The sequence below is a fragment of the Aptenodytes forsteri genome, unplaced genomic scaffold (assembly GCF_000699145.1).
Source record: "Aptenodytes forsteri isolate BGI_AS27 unplaced genomic scaffold, ASM69914v1 Scaffold83, whole genome shotgun sequence".
Classification (NCBI taxonomy): Eukaryota; Metazoa; Chordata; class Aves; order Sphenisciformes; family Spheniscidae; genus Aptenodytes; species Aptenodytes forsteri.
In genome coordinates, this window is record NW_008795371.1 from 3852880 (window position 1) to 3878276 (window position 25397).

A 25397-nucleotide genomic window follows, 5' to 3' on the forward strand; every position below is an offset into this window, starting at 1 on the left:
TTACCAGTATTTCTGTGCATTACAACTCAGATGGATTTCTTGCTACTTCTTTTTTCTGCTCCTGATCCAGTATATGCATAATTTTAAGCACGAGTAGTCCCATTCAAATCAACCCAAGTATGAGCTTCGGTCAACTGAAGAAGGCATATCCTTCAGTCCAGAAAAGCAGTTATATTTATGCACAGATTTGACTATACCAGCAGTCCAGTTGAAGGTTGGAGATAAATGGGACACATTCCCTGGAATGGCCTTTTACTCTGCTTTAATAAATATTGCCCTTGCATGGTCTAATCTTATTCCCAAATACAGTTGTATTGAAGATCAATCTTAGGTTCCTTTGTTGAGCTGCTATATCCTCACCCATATTGAATGCATAGTCTCATTTGTGATTTCTTCTTCTGTGAACACTTGACACGAATTTAGATTTATGCCTCATCTCAAATTTAATGTGGAGACTTAAAATGAAGTATTGTGAGGAACAGAGCTGGAAAGGACTGCCTAGGTCATTGAGTCTAGTCATTTGATGCTGAAGACACCAGGCACCATACAATCCTTTTCATCTTAAAAGCAGGTAGATTTTTTTGTTCCTACTACTCAGATTGGAGGGTTATGCAAAAACCTCATTGAACTAATGGTTAGATGTATCCATGGCCAGATTATATTCATCTGTTCTTATGCCAGTGTTATGCTTTAGCTTAAATAGCTCTTCTATTTGATATAAATTAAGCCATATATATATGGATGTAAAAGCTCAGTGCATCAGAACACTGAGAGTCTCATATAATTTTTTTGAATTCATGATCTGAAGCTTAAAACATTTCTTCAATGACTAAGTATTCTTGTTTTTTCCTTTTATAGCTTTACATGTGGTACACATGAAAATGAGGCTGAGAACGCGGAAAGCTTCTCAGCAGTCGAATCAAATTCGCACACAACGTGCTTTGAGGGCAAAGAGGAAACATTCGGAGGTGGAAGAGAGCTTACCTGTTGGCGGAGGAAAACCACAGAAAAATGAAACTGGCTTGTTGTCTTCAATCAAAAAGTTTATTAAAGGAAGCACACCCAAGGTACACCATCAGTGGGTTTCTTCTTTTGTTTTTTAATTGGGTCATATTCAGTTAAATTTGATTTAAAACCATTTCTATTAAGAATGAATAAACATGTGTAATGTGGTGGAAGCAAAACATTTTTGTAAAGAATTGGAAGACAAGAAGTACCTGCGATAGTTGTGTCAGGTAACAGATATTTAAAAAAAAAAAAAGCAGACTCTCAAACCCTACAGGAGTCAGTTGTAGGCATATTTAAGACAATCCAATAAATCACAGGATTTATGACCTAGGTATTTCTTTGTGAAAATGTTGACTAATAAATTCAGTAGATTTTTAATTTCCATTTTAAGGATTCCTTGAATTTGGAAATTATCAGTACTGGCAACTAAGACAAGCAAGTCTGTAAACATAAATTTGCTGAATATTTTTAGCATTTTTATTCAAAATTGTTTAGGAGTCCCATCAATCAATAAAGGTCAAACCTCTCAAATTCAACCATCATGAAATTGGTACGAGTACTTGGTGTATTATTGCAGTGAACACTGCCCCCGCTTAGTGGATCAAATTCAAACATTGTCAGGGCTAAACCACTAAATCTCATCTGTCTTGATCCAGGCAGAATTCTAAACTTTACTAATCTTCACATGTTAAAACCTGTTGCATGTATGTTTTGAGGGTCAATTATATATATATTACTTTGATAGGCTGAATGTAACCGTGCAATTGCTTCAAAAACCTGTGGGTTTTTTCTGTAAAGGGAGGCCAGTTAAAAAAAAAAACAAACTTCATTCAGCCCCAACAGTCCAGATATTGACATTAACGTAGCTGTAAACTTTAAAGAAGAGTAGCCAAGAAGTCATAACTAAATTAAAATGTATCCCAGATTAACTATATGATAAATGAAAATATGATATAAATTCGGAAGTATTTTCTGGGTTTTGAACTAAGTGTTGAAATGATAATTTTGTAACAAGCTGAAGTTGAAATAATTCTAATTAAAGTAACTGTATATTCTTAAATTGTCAAAAACATAGTGAAATTTAATGTTTTATGGCATGTGTTAATTACCTATCATAGAAACATTGAGGTACCGACAAAGAAATGTTTCAGTAAAAATAAATGGTTAAATCCGCTTACATTTTGTTTTTCATTAAACCAGGACAATTAATCTTTTTACATTCAGCATCTATATTGTAGCTCAGTAGTGCAGCATTTTGGCTGCAAAACCACTGCAACAAAACACTGAAATCTAAGCAAAACATTTTACATTGGAATTTTAAGATAAGGGAAATATGTCTGGTTTTCCTTTCCTTTGTCTCTTTAAGGTCTTGTTAACTTTCTCTTCCCCTCTTCTCTTCCTCTCCCAAATCTTTGGATTACATTTCATTCTTCTTTTTCTTGACAGGTTTTTTAATATAAAATGTCCACATTTTTCTCCGTTTCCTTTCATGTCCTCTCCTGTGCCTGTAGCAGGACTTGGAGTGGTTCCAGTGGCATTAGCATGGCATGATATTGATACTGCTGGGCTATCTTCCAAAGCGCTAATGACTTAACAAAGTAGTCTTGTGGCTGCCATGGAAACGTTACAACTCTTTGAGTGTATGTGTACAACTTGCATAGTAGTTCGTTTATGGGTATGCGAAAATCTAAATCGCCACTGAGGTTATATGGATTTATAGCAATAATGTCTTCATAACAAGTATATCTTGACAATTTCAGTCATAGTCATAGGCCATTTATCTGGTATCGTAAAGAGGTCTTATTAGAAATACTCCTTAAACAAACAAAACCTGAAAAAAACTTCCAGCTATTTAGTTAGAGAAACCAGAGACTAAAATGTGGCTCTTCGAATGTGGATGGCGATAGGTCTGATCTTGAGGTCTTTTGCTAACTCGCGGCCCCCATGCAAGTCAGCAGTAGTATGGAGCGCACAACAGTATTTGTCATTTACAAAATGACAAATCTGATTTACCAGAAAAACTGATACATGTATGCGTACAGGAAGTACTATTAAAATTTTTAAATGTTAACATTGGAAATACTGTAAGACTTACTGTTGCAAGTTCCTCTAAACTTGTTCGATTTGGGGGGTTCTAGCACTGTCAGAAACTGCATTGACTCCGAATGTGTTGTCATTACCAGTTTAGGCCATTCCTTAATACATACACGGTTTCTGAAAACAACCTAGAAGCAAAATGTTTACGTCGGTGTGACATTGCCATGTTCCTTATGGCACAATTATTGATAATAATAGGTTATATTGAATTCAATAGATCATAGAATTCAAATAGATTGTTATATAAATACATATAATAGGTATATTTAATTCTGTATCTGTGCAATAAAATTTTCAGTGTATAAACCAAGTAGCACAATAACATTCTATCTAATTTCACCTTTGAATTCTGTTAGCTAGTACAACATGGCCACAGCAGTGTGAGCTTTCCCACGACAGCATGATAGCTCCTCTTCTGGAGGATGAAAGGGATCTCCAGATCTAGTGAATTCTTTGTGCCTCTCCTGATACCATCAGCCAGATTTCCTGTTTCCACTGTAATTTTTTGTAATGTTTCTACACTTGTTTTCCATAAAGCAGAACGAGAGCACAACTCATTTTATGAAGGCCAATGGTAGCTTTTAGAAGTTAATTAATTTCTCTCATTTTTTTTCCCTGGTGTTGAACATTTGAACAAATGACCTAGAAGATGAGATGCCTTACTGTTCTTTTATCAGTTCAGTGAGCCATCCTTTTTCTCTCATTATATGGATTTATGGTATATACAATATTATTAATTCTAAGTGGTAGTAATTACATTGTTCTCACCAAGGTTGTTGGTCAAGGATATTGCCAGTAGGAAGCTTTTGGGATCAGTGGTGTTCACTTGTCTTCTGATATGGATGTCAATACATTTCCATGTTTGTTAGTATTTCTTTTAGCTACTGTACTGTTAGCGTGGGCTTTAGATTAATTTTTCTAAAAGATCTATTTACTTTTTTTTTTGGAGCACGCAAATCGTTTTTCTTTTCTTTTTTAAAGATGTGAAACTGCTGCTCCAGAAAGGTAATATTGTAATTCTAAAATTGAAATTTTAATTAACTTTGATATGGTCTGTGGCCTTGTTATTTATTTTGATATTTAATTCAATTTATTTTGCATTGTCTCACACCTTACATTTCAGTGTACTCTGTATGGTCGTGCTTTAGATTTAAGATTGCCATTTTGTTAAGTTGTAGTAGGTGCTTTGGGGAAAAAGGGGAAGAAACCTGTCTTAAACATGTGTGCCTACACATATACTCATGCACAGAAAATATGCAAAAATGTTTGGTTCTGTATTATTCATGTAAGTGCCACAGGGAAGAACAGTCAGTTACTTAAAGGTAAGAAGAGTCATTGGGTCACAACCCTTGCTTACGACGTTTTGAACAGCTAAGTTTTGCCATGTACTACCTGATCTGGATTGAATAGCAGCAAGTTATATACTTGTATGCAATTTAGCAAGCCCCTTTATGTAGGGAGCACGGTGGAGAATTTCATACCGGATATTGTTGTGCCGTTTACTTCCTGTATATTTAACAGGCAGAGAAATCAAGTTTCAGATAATTTTAGTTGCCTTGTCTCTACATTTCCCGAACTCCATAGCACTTAAATATTTTATAAATTGGCTATCCCGTGAAATAGTACTTAAAGACAGTTTTTCTACTATAGAAGTTCCAAGTACAGTTTTCTTTCCCAATACTTTGCTGTTTACCTTGAGTTGTGTTGGTTTAAATGAGTTTAAAATTCCAGCTGGCCAGATATATGTTGGATATTCTGCATCTGGAAGTGGAACAAAAAATGGATCTTTTGTGAAACTTTCTCTAACAGCTAACATTTTCTGGTAGTATTCAGTGGAGAAAAGAGGCACTATTCAGCATGTTTCTTTTTTCCCCCCCTTTTCTATTTTAAGGAAGAAAGAGAAAATCCTGCAAAAAGAAGTAGAATTGAACGGGATATAGATAACAACTTGATTACATCCACACCTCAAACAGGAGAAAAGCCTAATAAACAGATCTCTCGAGTACGACGGAAAAGTCAAATGAATGGAGGTTTGTAAATATTCTAATCATATGTTGTTGCAGTTGAGTGGTGATTCAGTAGTCTTACAGCTGTTAACTAATGTAGGACATTTCTTCAGTGGTGGAGGTTAAGGGGTTTGTGACTGACCTCAGTGAGAACAAGGCTGAGCTAATAGTAGCAAAATAAGATTTCTAAGACTGTAAGCAACAGTTACGTTACTTCTCAGACACATCCGTTGTATCTTTGTAAGAACAATTCGGATATGTGATCATGACCAGCTATTTTGGAACTAATTTAACTTTTTAATTATTATTCTAAAAAGCCAATTATAATTATTTGATTTAGCTCTTCTCCCATTTTCTCACAAAAAAAGTGAAATATGACTTCCCAACTCCTGACCTTTGTGGAAGTAACCAGGTGTCTTTTAGATATTGAAAGCACTTGTCAAACACATAGACGGGTTTCTGTCATAGAATCATAGGAAAATTTAGATCAGAAGGGACCTCTAAAGGTCACCTGGGCCAGTCCCCCTGCTCCCCTCACAGCAATGTTGATCCAGCTTGAAGTGAGATCTGGCTTTGGAGTTAGATCGGGCTGTTCAAAGCCTCGTCCAGTCAAGTTTTGAATATCTCTAAGGATGGAGATTCCACAACCCTGTTCCCTGTGAAAATTTTTTTTTTTTAATATCTCTAATAATGATGTGATAAAGTGGTCAATGCCATTTAAAGTATCAGCTATGGTTCCAAATATGACTTCAAAAAAAATTTTTTTAGACTTCTTTTCTAAGGAAACAAGACTTAATGTGATTGTGCTGCCTGTCAGTGTTCCTTCATTCTCCATTCCCCCAGTAACTTGAGAATCCATTGTCTGGTTTCTGCCAAGTTTGTCAGCAAGGCGGAGGTCTCAAAGATTTCATAGTCCAACTAGGTTTGCAAAATCGGTAGCTAAGCAGAGGATAAAGCTCCAAATAAGTGACTTCAGTGATGGAAGGGTTACAATGTGAAAGAATTTCCTGTTCGGTTGTTACACAGACATCTGACAACATGGCTTTAGGAGAAATCCCTTTTTCCAGTATTTGCTACTGTTAATTAAGATTTTTGCCTCCTGGAGAGATAACGGATATGTACCCACTTAGTGTGATGCATGCAGACAGTGCTCAAGGTGAAAGAGCAACTGTTGACTTAAATCAAGTGTGTTCTGAGGTACGCACGTAGAGCACACTGAGCCCATGTTACTGTTAGAGCGATACGAAGTTCTTAGTTAAAATATTCCGTATTAGTGAAGGCACTGAGTTGCAGCTGGCACACCCTACGTTTTATATAGAAACGATAGGAAGTGTGAAGTACTTGTGCAGCTCCATCAGGCTCAGCTGACAAAAAGGTTCTCAGCTCATGTGCACAAAATACATTTGCTTACTTCCATATGGACAGACATCTCAAAGACTTGTTACTGTGAAGTAAATAACTTCTCTTTCATTTCAGTCTCAGAACTGTGTCTTGGATCTCAGCCATGAGATGGCAATTTTTAGTTCTAGGATGTACTTTACTGTACATGCACATTTATAGAAAACCTTAATTGTTACGAGTTACGTTTTGTAATGCGAAGATTTATTTAATTCTATGTCCTTTGTTATCTGTGATAACAACTAAAAATTATTTAACTTCATAATTGAATTTATGCATATAGGTGTGTGTGTATATATGTGGAGAATAATAAATTATGGACTTGATCTTGTGAAGTTTGGAGGTTCAGCCTTTGGAGTTCCACTGACACTTTCTCTTGTTTCCATCTAGTGGAGTTCCACTGATACTGACATCTATTTGTTGTGAAAGGTGCACAGCATCTTAAAGTCTGTCTTCCATCATCAAGCCTATTTGAAGGATTTAAATTTCTATTATTTGTTAATCTATAGCATACTTTATATAAACAATGAGTGCTTCCTAATTTGTAGTGTTAAACTTAAGATGGTGTTGAAAATTGGCATTTTGGTTTTATGTTGATACTAAATTGCTAGCTCTTTTTTTTTTTAATTAAATACTTAAGCAAATTTTTTTGTCGACCAAGTTGAACCATGAGCAAGAGGGATCTTTCCTATATTGAAAATAACAATAGAAGAGAGGATGTAACTGTGAAAAACAGAAGCATGGTATTATACTTCATAACTTTTCTTTTACAGAAGCTGGAAGTTACGAAATGACAAACCAACATGTAAAGCAAAATGGAAAATTAGAAGATAATCCTGCCACTGGCAGTCCCCCACGAACTACATTACTGGGAACGATATTTTCTCCTGTCTTCAATTTTTTTTCACCAGCAAATAAAAATGGTGAGTATTATTTAAAAAGCCAATAGTATTAAAGCTAAGAATGATAGATTTTTTTTTTTTTTAAAGAAAAAGCTGTTTTGAGCGGCAGTACACTTTTCATTCTGATTTACAGACCAAGAGTTACTACTACCAGATAAAGGGCTCCTTAATTCTTAGAAGGGTTGATCATTAATAGAAGAAGCAATAAATTTATATGCATTAGAACATTTCTTTCATAGGTGTAAGTATCTAGCGGTGTACTTTTTATTTTAAAAAGAAGAAAAAAATACTGGTATTTACTTCCTTGTCCCAAACATAAAAGGCATTTGTCATGGTCTTAATTTTGGTTCTTATTTTTGTAACGTGAATCAAATGCAGCTATCTTCAGTTAGTCTGAAACTTTTTTTTGTGTGGTTAATAATGACTGTCAGTATTCTGATAGGTAACTCAGCTTAAAAATAATGACTGTGACTGTACTGAAATCTTAATTCAGGAACATCAGGATCAGATTCTCCAGGACAAGCTGTTGAAGCTGAAGAAATAGTCAAACAGCTTGATATGGAACAGGTAGATGAGATTACTACAAGTACTGCAACATCAACCAATGGAGCAGCTTATACTAGCCAAGCAGTGCAGGTCAGATCTACTGTCAACAACGGTTTAGAAGAAGTGGAGGAGACAAATGACCGTGACCTGCCACCACTTACAGGTAAAAAATGTGTGCTTGCCTTGGACTCAAATGTTGAAGCTGTGTGTAATTTGTACTCTTAGGGAAATCCTAGCACCTGCATTTTGTATAAATTAATATTTCACATTGGCTTACGGCATGTAAACAGTATTAATATTGATTTTTATGTTTAATAGACAAATCTCTTATGCACTAAAGACAGTTTTGGCAAGTCTCATCTATTCTCGGTATAACTCAGTTGACCTCATAACATTTCTTCAAATGAAAACAAAGATCCCAGAAGAAAGGCATTTTTATTAATATTGAACCCTCCCCCCCAATTAAAAATGCACACCCTAGACTTGCTGATCATGAAAGAGAAATTTGCAACATTTTGATATCTTATATTAGAACAACGTGGTGAGGTGAATGAGAAACATATAGATCCGACGTTAATTTTCCACATTTTCTTCAAAAGACTCATCATACATCTTTTTGACAAAAATTTGTATCCATAAAATTCAGCTTCTCCTCTTTGTGGACAGCCAGCATCAAATTCTTAACAGTTATCTAAATCCTTCCTAGACCCTCAAAACATTGGTAGTTAAGTAGTACTGAGGTTTTTGAGGACTCCTTTCAAGGAAGTAAATTTAACCTCTGAGTAGAGGGGCTGATGTGTGATCCACAGGTCCGCTCCAGACCTTCTGAGCTGGTCGGTTGCCTTGTTTCAGAAGGGCCCCTCAGACATGAGGCGAGAGTGAGCTGCAGACTGGAAGAGTTGTGCTAGCTTCTTAGGCTGGAATGCGCATGCAGGTAGTTCACATCATCAGAGGTTGTACGGATGCCTTGCTGTGTCATACGGGCACCGCCAGTTTGGCCAGGTCGTGAAGTTCCGTCGCATGACGTGACATCAAGCTCTCGGGTAGTTTCCTGAGGAGCTGTGCAGGCTATTTCAGAGGAAACACGGGGACTGAGAGGGTGGGGCTGAAGGGAGACTTTTTTCACTGTTGTTTGAGGCACTCGTGTATCAGGTGCAAATTTTCACTTTTAAAAACTGCACTAATAAGACTAGCTCTTGTGGTTTTTTGTTTTATTTTTTTGTTTTGGTCATTTTCGTTGAATTTTAGCACCAGTATCTCCAGACAGTGGCTACTCATCAGCTCATGCAGAAGCCACCTATGAAGAAGACTGGGAAGTCTTTGATCCGTAAGTGCTAATGTTTGTACTGAAAATATTAAATTGATCGTTTTGGGTATTGGATTAAGACAGGGTTTTTTTAGCTGGAACATTTTTATATTATGGTAATGATTCCAAAAGCTCTTAACTTAAAAAATAAGTGTTTATTGGTGCAGGGTTTTTTTCGGTTTAAAATATTTATTTCTTGTGCAGCCTTAAATATTTTAAATATTAAGTTGGGCTACAACATTATCAATTAAATAATGTATGTACATTTCTACAGCAAAATCTGTATTCTTTTCAGATATTATTTCATCAAACATGTTCCACCGCTAACAGAAGAACAACTTAACAGGAAGCCAGCTCTTCCACTGAAAACAAGAAGCACACCAGAATTCTCATTAGTTCTAGACTTGGTAAATATCTTTATAAACACATACCAAAAGCAGGGGGTATGTAGCATTTCATTTATTTTGTTTGTTGCTGAAATTAGTAATGTTTGCTTTAAACAAAAAGGCCTTGTTGAATGTTACACAATTTTTAGTATTTTTAGTTATTTTCTGCATTTAAAAAAAATAATAGTGGCAAGTATAGAATGCTTGCTGTATTTGTTGAATGCAGCAATACAGTTGAATTTGTTGAATAGATCCTGCTTAAAAAAAAAAGGCATTACAATTTTTATCATCTCAAACAAAGAGTTATCTGTCCCCATAAAGCTTTCCTAAATCCATTGTGGAAATAAATAAGAAAATTCAGCTTCATATGTCTTGCATCAAGATTGATCAAGAATGAATCTTTTAATTCTTACAACATTCTTATTCTTAGAGGGCACAAATCCACTTTTAAAAATATTCATAGAAAATATATTTGTCTTCATAATAATTTCTTTTAGTCTCTCTGTTTTGAAAGTTGTTTCAGACCCTGTTAATGATGTCAGGAACATTATTTTATCATGAACAGTATCAGTTGGAATGTCCTCTAGCGGTTGTGTGAATGGATAGATTATTCAAACTGACAGATGCAGATTTGAACTGAATGACAGGATAGCCTACAAAATGAAAATATCTTCTTATAATTATGCCCCTAGCATACAATTCTAAGTGATTTTTTTCAAAAACTGCAAGAATAATGAAATGTATCATTCATTCTAAGAATTCTTCTTCAATCTTGACAGCAGTTGCACAAAAATAAATTTTCCAGACTAAATAAACCTACCTTAAAATGAGCCTAAAAATCCAGAAAACACCTTCTGTTTTCAGCATTCTTTTCACATTCTTTTCTTTCTTTTATACCATCTTTTATTTTTTTAATAGGATGAAACATTAGTGCACTGTAGTCTAAACGAATTAGAAGATGCTGCACTCACTTTTCCAGTTCTTTTTCAAGATGTCATTTACCAGGTAATTAGTGTGCATAGAAAAATATATACCTTTTTATCTTGTTTAACATATGAATTCTTGCTGTGTGTATTTGTTATCGTCTTGTTTAAAGAGAGATAAGTAACTGTCTGGCATTTAACAACTGTCTGGGCTATAAACTGCAGGTGTCAGATTTTCCGAGGTGGATTATCCTGTATTAGAAATACTGTGGAGCACTGTTTATTGCCGCCACAACGTGGTAATGCCGGTCACTGATTCCAGTTTTAAACATTCATTGCTAAGAGCGTGTGAATGATCTTTGCAGCGGCAGCAATCTTCAGCAGCAGCGTTTCTCCTTGCCAGCAGGTGGAGGCAGGAACACTGAAAGTTTAGCCAGTATCATTTCCCAGGTACAGCTTCTCACGGACTGTTAACTTTCTTCCCTTGGTAGGGAAAACCAATCCGCATTGCTCGAGCGTTTCTTTCTATATAGAAGACATCTTTAGAGCCTGACATTAACTAGCTTCTGTCCCGGTCGTTAGTCTTGCTGTAGACTTTGCCAGTGCCAGTTCTATCTCTTTATTCCCAGAGAGAGCGTGCTGGGTTCTGGAGTGATTTTTTTATTGTCTTGTGGAGACTGCTAGATTTAGGTTTTTGTTCTGCTTTTAGGAGGTATTGTTAGTTGTGTGTGTTTTACATTGACATACTGTAGAGGAACAAGCATGGGAAGGAGGAACTCTCTTCCAGCAACTACCAAAGATGCTGCACTGACCCAGGCTGTTGTTCTCAGGTCCTTTTGTGTGATGTACCTGGGAGTAGCAACAGCTTCCCCACCATGTAGTTCGCACGATATTGGACCCCACTGTAGTATCTTTGGAGAATGAGCCAGTCATCAGGCACCTTAAAAGGACACTTGTCCAGGTATTTTTCCTGATTTTAAAAATGTTTTTCTTCGCTGTTTCATATGAAAACCCTTGGAATCTGAAAAGCTGAAATAATTTTTAAACGTGGGTTTATCTTATCTCTTATTTGGTGACGGCCACGCACAATTTCCTCCAGGCTGAAGTTGGAATGAGCCTTAGAATTAGTTCTTTGCAGGTTCTTGCCACTGCTAACGGAATCAGGGAGACTAAAGCTTCGGGTTTTTCTCCTTCCTTCTCTTAAGAGATCTCAGTATGATTTGAGTATTTTCTGTCTATAACTGTGGTCCTTCTAGTGGTTGTATGTTTATGCCGAGATCTAACTGGGATTTTGCCTTTAGGAAATCGAAGTCAATGGAAAGAGTGACTTACAATATTTCTAAAGCTTTATTTAACGGCATTGTACACAAGGCTCTGTAGCCCTTGACACAGTATGGTTACTATGTGGGTCCTGGATAAGTTTTCTCTTAGCTCTCTCTAGAGTCTAGCCTGGATTTGCCAAGGAATAATAGCTTCTTATAGCCTTGAGAAAGTCGGCCACTGTCTTTGAGCACACTCTCCTGATCACTATATTCTGTTTTGCTGGTTTTACATCACACTAGACACTGACAAAACAGTCACCTCTTACTAAGTAACAGGTAATAAGCAAGACAGAGATTTTAAGGATACAGTTAAGTTCATGTTTAACTAGGGTATAATATGCAAAAAATAATCTTCTCCTGTGATAAAAGTTGAAAACAAGTTTGTTGGTATTTCAAAGCCTTCTTAGCGTTTTTAGACAACGATTAGCTATCAGTGTTTAAAATGTATTTTTTTGCTTATCAATTTGACCATCACCTCTGGTATAGTCCTGTATTAATTTCACATCTCCATATTTCATTTTGAAAGTCATTTCAGCTGGCAACAGAGAAGCAGACACTAAGCTGTCTGAGCAAAGTGGAAGTTAGCAAGTTACTATATATAGAGCATTGCATAATATAACCCACTGAAAACAATGCTAGATGTGAGACATTTCTGAAGATATTTTCCATTAACATCAGAATATGTACCACTTTTATGTAGGTTTTCCTTAGACAATTATCTATGAATTGTTTCTTAAAGAGTAGAACCTAGCTCAGTGTTCATTTTCCTACTGAACATCTTACCTTTCTCACATTAAGTCTGACTAATACTGCAAATGTGAGCCTGAGATCATAGCATTTCAAATTTCTTACCCATCTGAAGGCATCAAGCCAGTGCTCTTGCAGTAATAGTGTGATCATAAACCAGGCACTTCTCGAAAAGATGCTCCAGAACTGGCCATTGTAGGATACTACAATAGTAAGAATTAGATTGACTTGGGTTCTAGAAGGTCTAATATAAAATACAACTAAACTCCATTGGCCTGTGAGTCAAGCACAAGTTTCACGTCCAGGAACTCAGCTCTGTTGTTGCTTGTTTCAGTGATTGCAAGTGATGGTCTGCTTTTAAAGAAAGGTTTCTAAAAATATGGGCTTGTTTGCTTGCAAGTTATTTCTCACAACTTACCCGGAGTTATGCAGAAGAGAAGAACTAGTTAATGTATGAGTATAGAGCAGTGTTCTGCAAACCTAAAAATTACCATGTGATTCCAGCACTGACATATAGGTTTTTTTTAAACCTTTGGATGAGTCACTTACTGATTTCTGTTTAAAAATAAAAAATAAAAATAAAAAAAAAAATCTGTGAAATGGGTACAGTTGGGCTTCCTTATGTCAGGCTTTTGAGACAATGAATTTGTTTGTGTTTTCTTGGTTGAAAAAAAATCTCTAAATTATGCCAGTGTTAAAGTTTTGGACTTAGTAAAAATACAGTCTTTGCAAAACTGAAGTTTTCTTAAATACCATATCTGTTAAGTGGTATCTTACATCTGACTGGAAAGCAAAAATAAATGTTCAGCTCTTCAACTGTAGACTTTAGACTTTGTACTCTTTGTATTACTTTACATAATAAGATAAGCAGCTTATCTTACGAAGAAATTTATCTTTTTTCTTGGTAAAGAGGTTTTGTTTCTGTTGCTGGCTTCAAGTCCCAGACATGAGATCGTCTCACCCTCTGTTGCACTCAGTGGGCACCTTCTGTGCATTAGCAGGCCATAGTCAAAAGGCAGAGGTTTTCACTCAGTTCTTCAGTTGAAATGCATCTTTACTGATCTATCACAGAATAATTCCCTTTGATCTTCGTGATCCTTGAAAGATGTTCTGGAACTCCATCGGTCAGTTGTAGATTATTGAATATAGTGTTAAATGTATTCCATCTTACTGTCGCCAACAACAACTTAGATGCTTTATTTTGTTACTGCAGTGGAATGAGGCAAACAATGCTTGTGAATTCTGGCTCTCCCTTCTAATGAACTCCACTCTGTCTCTCGGAAATAACAGAAGAGCCATCAAGCTTTGGATCTGAAAGCCAGGAAGCTTTAGCGTATCTTGGGCAGCATCCACAAAGAAGTCTGGTCTTAGGTTGGGAAGACTTAAATTTTAGTTCAGTAGAACCTCTAGAATTGCACTTCTGCCCCTTGAAGAGCCATGGCCGGCTACGCTTCAGGCAGTTCTGTCTGGTTATGAGATAGATGGTCTTCGTCTTGAGTCACTGAAGACACGGTCCAGTCGGAAATGAGTTGGACTTGTTTATCTGGCAAGTCCAGCCAGCTGCCAGGCCTGGAGCGAGACCCAGCTCCGTGCATCGTGTCTCGTGCAGTCTGAACTAAGGCTGTCTGCACGTGCCATCTGTCCTTGCAGCAGACTGTGTCAAGGCTATTTCAGGGAAGGCTAGGAGCAGTCAGGTTAGCCTGGTATTGGTGTCTGGCGTGCCCCAAGGTCAGGTGGGGTACATGGACACAGTTGGGCCGGACAGGGGGTCTTGCCATGCTGCAGAGCGCTCATCTTGGAAGTGCAGTGGGTAAGTGCAGCTTCACATGGGCAAGTTAACTAACCTGTCTCTGGTTTTCACCTTGTAAAATGATGGTAAAATCATCGGGTATAGCAATATGTTACAGGTATATTGAAAATCATTATTGTAATTTCAGAGATTTTGATGCCAAGTGGAACACATGTCTTTTGTTGGGGTTTTTTTACTGCGTGAAAGGAATAATGTTTCCTTCCAATTCCTCCTTTGAAGAATTAAAGTCCCATGTATTTTGAACAAGGAAGATACTGAATGACAATTTTGATTTTGCACATTTAGATTTTGTTCCCATTGAAATAACAGGATGTGATGATCATTTGGGGGGGGGGGGGGGAAAAAACAAAAACAACAAACAAAAAAAACCACCAAAAGACTTTGAGGGGGCTTTTCATATATGTTTTGCATTTATGAGTATAAGTCACTTTGAAGTAGATTATATCATTTAACTGTTGACAAACTTTCAGTCATTAAAAATGGTGAAAATTATTGTTAGACTTCTAGCTTTATGTTCAAAAATCATCTTTCGCGTTAGATCTACTCATCAGAGTGATGGATGCGTTTTGTTCTACTTTGGTTACTTAATTCTTCTACTTTGGTTACCCGGAGTTCTGTGTTAGCTCGTCGTAGCTGGGTGTAATGATGTGGTTGCCTTATGTTGTGCCAGAGTGTCACAAACCAGTAAGAACAGACCAGTGAATCTGGCATCGATGTCATTGTTCAATTATATATGTGTGTATGAGCCGTGATTAGAAATACATACTCTACAAAGAAATTATTTTCCCTGGATTTCTTGTTTGCATTCACATGTGAACTACTTAGAGAAAGACTGATATTAAGATAGATACACACTTAGAACTGCGTGGCAGTAATCAAATTTAGAACACGTTACAAAGATGCTGCAATTATCCACAGGCTAAACAAACTGAAAAATGAACCAGAAAGAGTGTGCACACGTGAGGAACCCAAGCAGCCATAACTGTTCTCTGACTTAATTGAATGATTTTTAAAATTCTTTTAACTGGCCATTGTGACCAATATAATTCAATCCAGATTTAAAAGGAACAATAAATTATATAAAAAAATTTTATTTATATTACCGGCAGTTGAAATATCAACAGATACCTTAGCTTACTGCTTTGGTTGCCAGGGGAATTTGTAGAAGAGATGTTGAAGAGGCTGTTTCTGAAATGACATGTGTTTCTTCCGTAACAGAGAATAGGCTTGTTAATTGGAAATCAAGCTCTTGAAGAAACCTTAGAACCAAGTATCATCCTCTTTACCTACCGTTATTAGCAACTGTTATCTTGTGTGCAGTGAAAACATTAATATCCTTTCTGTGACTTACTTTTTAAGACAAAGATTTTGGTTGCAATAAAGTAAATATGTACTCAGGAAAAATGACAGAAACAGAATAATCCTTTTGGCATTTGCAAAGAAAAACTTACCTTCCCTTAAACTCTAGGTTACGACTAGGGAGGTTGCTTGGCTGCATTATGTGCTTGCTAGAAACAGAGCAAACCTTCACGGTGAACAATCTGCACTGAACTTACAATCACAGACAACTTGAATGTTATTTAGTGTCTGGTCACCTGGAGGCTCTGAGTTAATTCATTACATTGGTTCTTGTGGTAAGGTAAACACGTCACCTAGTCTTTGAGCAAAACTTCGGTACCTTATTATGGCAAGATGAGGTGTCATTTTCACAAAGATTTTAGTGCCGTCAGGAGACGTAGTGTGAAGACACGCATGTCGACTGTATTTAGGAAGTTGGCTTTTCAGTAGTTATCTTGGCTAAATGCAGCCCAGAAACCTGTCAAGCACAGGCTGCGGTCTCTCCAAACTGTTCTTGATAGCCGATTTGAGGGACGCTTTTTTACTGCCCCCAAATGTGGGTTTGCCAGAATGAGAAGGGAAGTAGACATTGTCTGCATAGTCAACGAATGTATCTTCGCATGCTAGAAGTAGAGGTCCTATTACCAGACGTGGTAAGATTGTCTGCTTTTGATGATTGCTCCCAGTGTAGAGAAAGAATGAAAACTTAAGTGTTACTGTAGTAACTGGTCACTCTGCAAACTTAAGTCAGAACTTTTGACACTTTAAGAAAGAAACAAATAAAAGCCTTACCAAATTTTAAGCTAAATAATGAAATTCACATTGGTTTAGAAATATGTGCTTCCTTTAAAGGACTAAGATCTATTGCAGCACGTGCTAACAATACGAAATTTTGTATTCACTTAAACTATTCCCTTTTTCTTCCCCTCTGGTCACTTGGTTGTGTCCACATATAAATTTGATACAATTCAGTTCAAGTAATACAAATGCTTTGTGAAGATTTACTGTGATTTGAAGGTAAATTTAAGCCTATACATAACTGGCTGTTAAAAAATTGATAAAGCTGAAATTACCTTGGTTGAAATTAAAAGAAGTTCAGTACACTCCCTTCTCTTTCTGGATGTTTTAGTAACTCTTTCCTCAAAACTGTAATTCTATATGTGGGCAATCTCTGAACCAAAAAGAAAGGTAAGCAGAGCATAAGGCTGTCATTTTCACCCCTTAGCGTGTGTCATCACTGTTCATTTAGGTCAGGTCCGATCTGTGCCAAACACCACACCAGGCCATCATTCAAATACAAATTGGAATGTTGTACCACAGGAATAGAACAGTGCTCGATATGTGCCCTCACATCTGCCGTGGTGTTGGGCCATTGCCCTGAAGCTACAGATTTATATAGATGCCTCCACGTGAGCCCAAGTCTTGTATTTTGAGTTAAATCAGGGAGAGATGCAGAAGTCTCCTAACTTGGTATCTCTTCTTGCGAGTCTACAGTTTTTTACAGGGAATAATTGATGTATGTGTGCAGTTCTGTGCAGGTGGAATTTGAATTTATGGAAATTTGGAAACAGCTGAAGCTCTTTTTTTTTTTTTTTTTTTTTTTAATCACTTTTGACACCCCCATATTCAATGTGTAATTCTTAGTGGAAGAAGGTGATTAAGAAGATTATTTAGTTTATGTGCTGGCACACATTATCTAGTAATCGAACTGATGCTGCCCAGCTGGTGAAAGCTGATTCAGAATGTTTAGTCAAAGCAACCAGTTTCATTTTTTCTTTAGAGATTTTCCAACTTTTATATTTTAATTGAAATAATTTCTAATTCCATCAAGTTTTCCAGTAAAATTATTAAGCCTAATTTTATCATCATATGCTTTCATTTATAGCTGCTTAGGCTGCAAGCTAATTTAATATTGTTTTAATGGAGTTGTTATTCTGTAGGAAGTTAATATTTGCTGTTTACTTTATTCATAACGCTCATTTTGACCTAATCTTTACAAACTGATACTTAGTAGTGCAGGTGACAGCTGAAGTATTTTGAATCTTTAATAAAGTCCATCTCTGCTTCAGGTTTATGTCCGGTTAAGGCCATTCTTCCGAGAATTCCTGGAACGTATGTCTCAGATTTATGAGGTAAAAAAAATTAGACATTACCTTTGAATTTCATTTTTCAATTATATTCATATACTTTTATCTAAAATAATTACTTTTTCCCCTTTAATCCATAGATCATTCTTTTTACTGCTTCTAAGAAGGTATATGCAGACAAGTTATTGAACATACTAGACCCTAAAAAGCAACTGGTCAGGTAAAAATAAAAAATTGTGAACATACCTGTTGTAAGCAAACTAACTACTATTTCCTAACAAATATGATGAAGAAAATGATCATGACATGTTTGTTATTGCAATGTGTCTCACTAAACTGATTCTTTGTGGTTTTGTCTGGTCTAAGAGCGAGAGAAAAATGAAATCAAGTGATTGGATTGTTGCCTTGGTGGTAAAGATAAACCAGGCAGCTTTACATCGCCCTCTGTGGCCAAAAAACGTACCCATTCATTCTCTGTAGTGTGTTAGGCTTGCTCACAGAAAATGACCTCCTGGGTACCAAAAATGTGTTTGAGCTGCTTTGGAATACACATTACGAATACAGAAAATGAACTGAGTATTAAATTACTTTTAAACTATTCAAACTTGATGTATTATTTATACATTATGAATTGCATAGTTACCTTTACAATTGGCATGGTTTTATTTCTTCTTCGATCACAAAATAATTTGTTTGTGGGTTTTGTATTAGAGTTGGTTTGGTTTTTCATTTCTTTTCTTAATACTGAGCTTTGTTTGGAAGTGATTGGCATTTCTCAAGAACAGTTCCTTAAGGCATAAAGAAATTTCTGCTGGGTGAGATTCTTTCTGTTTTTCTCATCTGGAAGGTGGCCTGTTACGTGGGAAAGTTGAAACCAAAGAGGGGTCTTCTCAGGGATTCACCCTACATAGGGTATCCCAAGTAAGGGAAGTAAACGGCTCTACTTAATTATAGTCAGAATGGTATAAATTCTGTACCTGGGAGATCACTGGCAAAGCACTTCTCTGCATGCCTTCATTGTAATGTCCTTCAGTGAAAACTTGGTTTTGTTTACACGCATAATAAAATTACCATTTGGACTGAGACAGTGGTTGCACCCATTGTTTTCACTTGGCAGTTTAGGCACATCGTAACTCATTTTCCTTACGAGCATAAAGATAAACTGTTCACCAGTTTTAATCCAGGAACAGTCATCTTACTGCTTGTTTTTATGTGGCACGCACAAGTTTGGTTTTGGTAAACTTAATTGCCGCTGCGTTTTGAACAGGCAACAAAACTAGACTTTCAGAGACTCTCAATCATTGGAATACCTGAGCCTAGCTGAATCACACAGCCAGACGGCATGTATGAACAAGTAAGATACTTGCACTTACAGAAAATGAGTTGAAGTGTGCATCCGTAGCGTTAAAAATCTTTCTCCAAGAACCTAACGCGTATGATTCAGGACTGCAGTTTTAACTGCGTTAGGAACAGGAAAAAGATAATAAAATATACAGCCAAACAGTATTCTAAGAACCTGCAGAAAGATTCATGTGATGCATGAATTTAGTTGTGATTCATGTGCCACTGAAAAGCCGACATCAAGGCATGATTAGTTTTGACATTAGCCTAAAGGTAGACTTGGCAGGCACTCCACACGTGTGACTCAGAATCTATATATAAATTCATTCGCTGACGAGGCATCAGCTTATTTTCCTCCATAGCAACATTAGGAACTCAACCCCTTTATGAAATTAGGCACACTATGTACAGCTTCTAAAAAACTTCATTTAAAAATATAAGCAGCCTTAAAGAAGCTGCATTGTAATACGACTGCCTAAAACTCAAAATCTGTCTAGTTTACAGTTTATTTTTAAATTATAATTACGTTGGTATTCCATGAAATTTCAGTTTTATTCCTGGTATTTTTTTTAATCTGAGTCCTTTTAGCTATCCACCCATTTACTACGTATTTCTTCTGTAATAAATTAAAAGGGAGTAGACTAATTGGAAAGGAAGAAATTGATGGAATGTTTTGGCCTCGAGGCTTTTTTCAAGCTCTAACTGAAATAGGTTAATTGCGAACAGAGGTAACATAAAAAAGAAAACATTTCTTCCGATACTTTTTGTTCTAGCATGCAGTGGCATAGGGAGGCCGTGTACTGTAATGGTTGGAACAGAACAAAGGGATAATAAAACACAATAAATTGGTTCCTGTGCAGAGCTAATCTCTGATTTCGGGGCCTTGCAAAATCATTTGAGAATTTGGGGTCCCTTTGTCAATCCATCTGCAACAATGGTTAGAAAGCAAGACCCTGTTGACAAATATTTGTTACATCTGAGTTGAGCTTTTCTGTTTCAATACAAACAACCACCTGCAGAACTAGGTTAATAGAAAATTACCTTAACTAGTAATTTCACCAGTAAAAAGCTCACAAGAGAATGGGAAAAAGGGAACAATTCTTTAAAAGGAGCTAAGTAGATAGGAAGAGAAAAAAATGGGATAACATTTGGCAAAGTTAACTCTTCTTTTCCCCTATGCAATGTAGATGTTGTAATTTGTCTCATTAATTAGTATTTTACTTTAATCACAGGCATCGACTTTTCCGTGAGCATTGTGTTTGTGTACAAGGAAATTACATAAAGGATTTAAACATTCTTGGTAGAGATCTTTCAAAAACGATCATAATTGACAATTCACCGCAAGCCTTTGCTTATCAGGTAAAGATGCTGCTGTCAGCAAACTTTGCAGATACAGCAAAAAACTTTCTGAAGGAAGACAGTGAAACACTACATTTTGATTTAACTTATTTAAGTTTTGTGCTTAAGTTTGTATTTAAGTTTACAAAACAAACTGTAACAAATCACTCAGGTTTGCTTGCTTTTCTCTTATCTTTGTGAAGAGCTGATCGAGTGCAAACTAAGTGACTTCTTCAACGAACAGACTGTATAACCAGTCAGTTTTGTTTCTCATTCAGCTTTTCTAAAGAAACCACCAGTCTGCTCAGTCTGCTGCTTGGACTCTATTGTAGCTTTAGTTTTTTAATGCTAGTGAAATGATTAAGGACAATTTGCTGGTTGAAATGACACACAGCTGTGAAAATTGCTTATGCTTAAATGTTATAAAGTTATACCCTGTGATTTAGATTTTCCCAGAAGTATGGTATGTAACTATTCCAGTTAGTCCGATCATATACATAAAGAAGTGGAGTGTGATCTCTAATGTCTCACCTACATTAAAGAAGCAAAAAACCAAAAACCTGTTTGACTTAGCCTCATTTGCGCAAACTGCGTAAAGCCAGTACACAGTTAGTATCCATGTGTGCTTTAACATAAAATTTTCTCAAAATACCAACGCTTTTCAGTTCAGCAGAACTTTTAGGGCTAGTTCTATTTCAGCTTTGATGTGGAAATTTTTGTAATGATGTATGCAAAGGAAGGAAATGTTTTGGAAGTGAATTTTAATACAAACTTCAGAGGAAAAATACATATTAATAAACTCTAGCTTGGAAACATTTTTCCCCAAAATGCTATTTCACAAGTCATATTTTCAGATAAATTAAGTATAAATCATGTGCTAATTTTTTTTTTTTTTTTTTTTTAACTTTAGCTTCAAAATGGAATTCCTATAGAAAGCTGGTTCATGGATAAAAATGACAACGAACTCCTAAAATTAATTCCATTTCTGGAGAAACTTGTAGAGCTGGTAAGTGTTTCCTTTATTTGGCTCTTCCCCACCCCCTGCCCAAAACTGCTAGTTAGCTCTTTTAAGTATTTTCACGTATTTTAAGATTTTTTGAGTCACTGAGATTTAGACTGCTAAAAGTCATGTATATCTCTTCTTGAAAAGGACACTCTGGGCGGTAATTCAAGTATGCATAAGGGCTTATTTACATAGTAAAAGACAGAATGTCATTATTTCTAACTGTGCTTTTAATCAAGAAATGGAGAATTGTAACATCGATTATAATGAAATTGAGAATCTGTAGGCATTTAGATTAAATAATGCCTATTGTTGGCTGTGATGTGTGCCTTTATTCTTAAAATGCAAATAAAGTACGCCTAAATTGTTGTGAATGTTATGTAGTTATTTCTGTAAGTCTCTTGTAATTACATATATTCATGGCTTGTATTTTGTTACATTAAAATACCGGTGTTAGAAAATCGACCCTGTTAAAACCTGATTTATAGATGTGTTCATTCTCCTAAAACCAGCACCTCTTTTTTTCTTTTCCCCCCCCTGCAGAACGAAGATGTCCGACCTCACATCAGAGACAGATTTCGCTTGCATGACTTGCTACCCCCAGATTAAAGCCTTTTGTCTAATTACTGAAGGGGGAGAAAATGCAGGACCCTTTTGGACTAAAACAAAACATTGCCATTACTGTTGAAATTTTGCATTTTTGTACCCCGTCTTGCTTTTCTTATCTTTGGTGCCCAACAATAATCAAGGGTTACAGAAAGAGACTTTATATATCTGAGATTGAATACATTCAGTACAATACAGTACAACACAGTAGGTAGGCTAGAACAGAAAAGTCTTTAGAACTAGTGCAACTCCAATGAAATCTTTTATGTACAGGACATCTGCAGTTTATAAAGAATTCTGTTTCTGCCACCAGCAGTTTGACCTGTAGAAACACAGGATTTTATGATATAACAGAGATTGAAAATGGACTCTTATTTTCTCTCTGTTCGGTGCTCTAAGTGGGTTTGTAGCCACTTTTCTGTTACTTTTAAGATTCTCATTTCAACAGGAATGGCCAGTAAAAGTTGTTTTATTTTTCCTGTTAAGGTTTATAACCTTTTTACATTTTTGACCTGTATTAGATTAGAATTTCATTATGCATTCCTTTTAGTTGAGGCGCTTCATAGTTTTTCTGGAAATAGCCAAATTTTCTTAGTTTTTTATTAAACAGTTGGATGGCCGTTTTCCTGCTTCGTCTGCCTGCATACTGTATATTTGTTTAAAAATATTCTCTAGTTTTAGTCCATGTAAGTTTCATTTAGAAAGAAAAACCCTGCATTTATATTTTCTTTCTGTAATATTCTACTGTAGTTGAAATCTTTTCAAAAATCAAGAGACTGGCTAGATAAGAACAACATAAGAATTACTAATATTCAGAATATTTTAAACCATTGTGATGGCATGTACTCTGGACAGACAGTATCTTGCAGTGGCACAAACAACTGATGGACAAGGAATACCTCAGACTATGCTGTGCATGCAGATCTTGAAAGGAGAACTAGTTTGGTCACCTGTTAGGTTTGATGCAATTCAATTACTGCTGCCTTCTGTTTCCTCCAAGATTGAAGTGTTCTGCACAGTGGCTCAGTATTTTAAGATGTTTGGCATGGGCTGATGGTACCTCTGTGACACTCGGCGTTACAATCAGTTTTAAACTCTGTGTGACAGCGAAGGTACCTGGCAGTAACTATGCATAATCCTGTGGTACAGTACACTCCCACGCCACCGACGCAGTCAGTCTGCTATCATAGTGGTTTTCTATGCTATATGGAAATAGTCTTTCAGCCTTGGTTCTCTAATGCAGCTACTACAAGAGGTTGATATTTTTATAATGGTGTGTAATCTCCTTTTCAGGAGGCTTTTTACGGAAGGTATAATTTGTAAAAGTTAGGATGCTTTGCCTCTCGACTGCATTAACACGCCATAGGCTCAGACTGTTTTTGTGTAAAAGATGTCACAGAACGGCACTTTTTCTAAAGAGAAGTTTGATATTTTGTATGCTTGTTAAGAAAGTACAGTATTGGAAATTAAAGGTGGACAACTGATAATTGAGAAGTATGTCAATTAATTTTTTATGTATATTACCTGTTTACTTGTACAATTTTATTGTACAAATTACATGCAGCTTCATTTTCAAATGAGTCCTTAAAATAAGGAAAATCTTTTTAGGAAAACATTTAATTTTTGTATTTTTGATTTTAAAAGGCATGAGTTATGTCAACTTTTTCCAGTGTATTAATGAAGATTTTAACTTTTCATCAGGTTGAGTGTTTTCTTACTATATTATCTGTTGTGTATGTAGCTAGCACATTGTGTCACTGAACTGTTTAAAAAAATTAGCATGTAGAGCAAGCCTGTTTTGTGGAAAATCCTTATTCATTAAAAAAAAAAAAAAAAAATCATCATGGCAGGTTTTCTGCAAAAAAGTGAAAACATTTGCAATTCAGAATACTGATTTTTTTTGTATTTAAAGAAAGGTATTTTGCTTGCAGGAAAGAAATACTACAGATTCATTTTAATGAGAATCTTTTAAATGTATTTATCTTTAGGGCATCTGGGCATCTTTACGCTGTTTGTCTTATGTCTTTATTGAAATAAAATGTACATAACATTACCTTTATATATGCTTTTGCGCAGACGTGTGAACCCTGTAACCATCCCCGTTCCTTCCTGTTTTTATGTCAATAAGATGGTTTGGGAAATATTTATAGATTTTGAAAATGGTCAGCTTGTATTTGAATTGCTACATGGTTTGCCAACTATTTTTTAGTTGTTCGTTAAATGTAAATCTAAATTTTAGATTTTTAATTAGTTTAACAGTGAATCCTTGTTTAGTGTGGAATTCTTCCAAATTTCTCCAAGTAATTGACATAATAGAACTGCTTTAAAATTCACTAGTCTACCAGAATGAAACAATTTTTGTTAAGTAGTTCATCGCTTTTCTCTGACTGTAAAAAGAGATGATCATCTGTTCAAATAATGTCCTTAAACACGTGGGTCCTATCTTTGGCTAAAACCATTCTAAAAGTGCTTTCTTTAGTTAAAGAAACCAAAGCATACATTGCACTTTACAGCTGTATCTGTGTTGTGACGATCAGATCAGTGAGGGAAATCAAAATGTAAATTGAGGGATTTAGTTCTACATAGATGCACAACAAAAATAACAGAGACTGCTTAGTAAACATATTAAATATTAATATTTTAATGTGCTGCAAGTCTGGTATTTATCATTCTGAACTTTCTTTGCAGAATGAGTCTACCTTCTTCAAAATATAAGTTCCTAAAAATGGCAAACACTTCCGGCATAAATGGTCTTTGCATGAAGCAAAGTTATAATCCATCAGGTTTTATTTCCGTCTTCGTCTCAAGGGTGAGACTTAACTCTTTCTCTGACATGAATCTGGATCAAACTGTGCACACCAAAATTGACACTGATAACCGGGGGAGTCTCAACTATGTGCATTACTCGCGTCTTGAATGTAGAATTGTGCAACGTAAGCAGTTAATCTTGTAGCTGTATCATTTATTCTGATTTTATGTATTTTTAGAAAACACAACATCCTATTTCCAAAGTTCTTAATGATTTCATTTGTGGTCTCTTGCTTGATAGTGGTAATCGTGTGTTAATTTTACATGTCCATATGTATTCTGTTCTAGGTTTGAGCATTCTTGGTTCTGACAGCAAAATAACATCTTTCATACGTATTTTGGCAATACATGTTCAATCTTTTTTTTCTTTCCTTAAGTTGCTATATAGCTAGAATAGTGTTCACCTTGGTATTATTGGCTTCCTT

At 35.9% G+C, this 25397-nt stretch overlaps 1 protein-coding gene across 1 annotated transcript; it reads left to right on the forward strand.

The window, feature by feature from the left end:
• The first annotated feature begins 503 nt into the window (after positions 1–503).
• Positions 504–25315, forward strand: CTDSPL2 (CTD small phosphatase like 2). The gene is made up of 13 exons (XM_009280393.2): positions 504–571; positions 859–1067; positions 4997–5135; positions 7283–7432; positions 7905–8120; positions 9206–9284; positions 9559–9670; positions 10568–10654; positions 17859–17921; positions 18017–18096; positions 20450–20576; positions 21466–21561; positions 22102–25315. Exons 2-13 carry the CDS (start codon positions 876–878, stop codon positions 22165–22167), a joined length of 1407 nt encoding a protein of 468 aa, XP_009278668.1. The 5' UTR covers positions 504–571; positions 859–875; the 3' UTR covers positions 22168–25315.
• Positions 25316–25397: the final 82 nt, after the last annotated feature.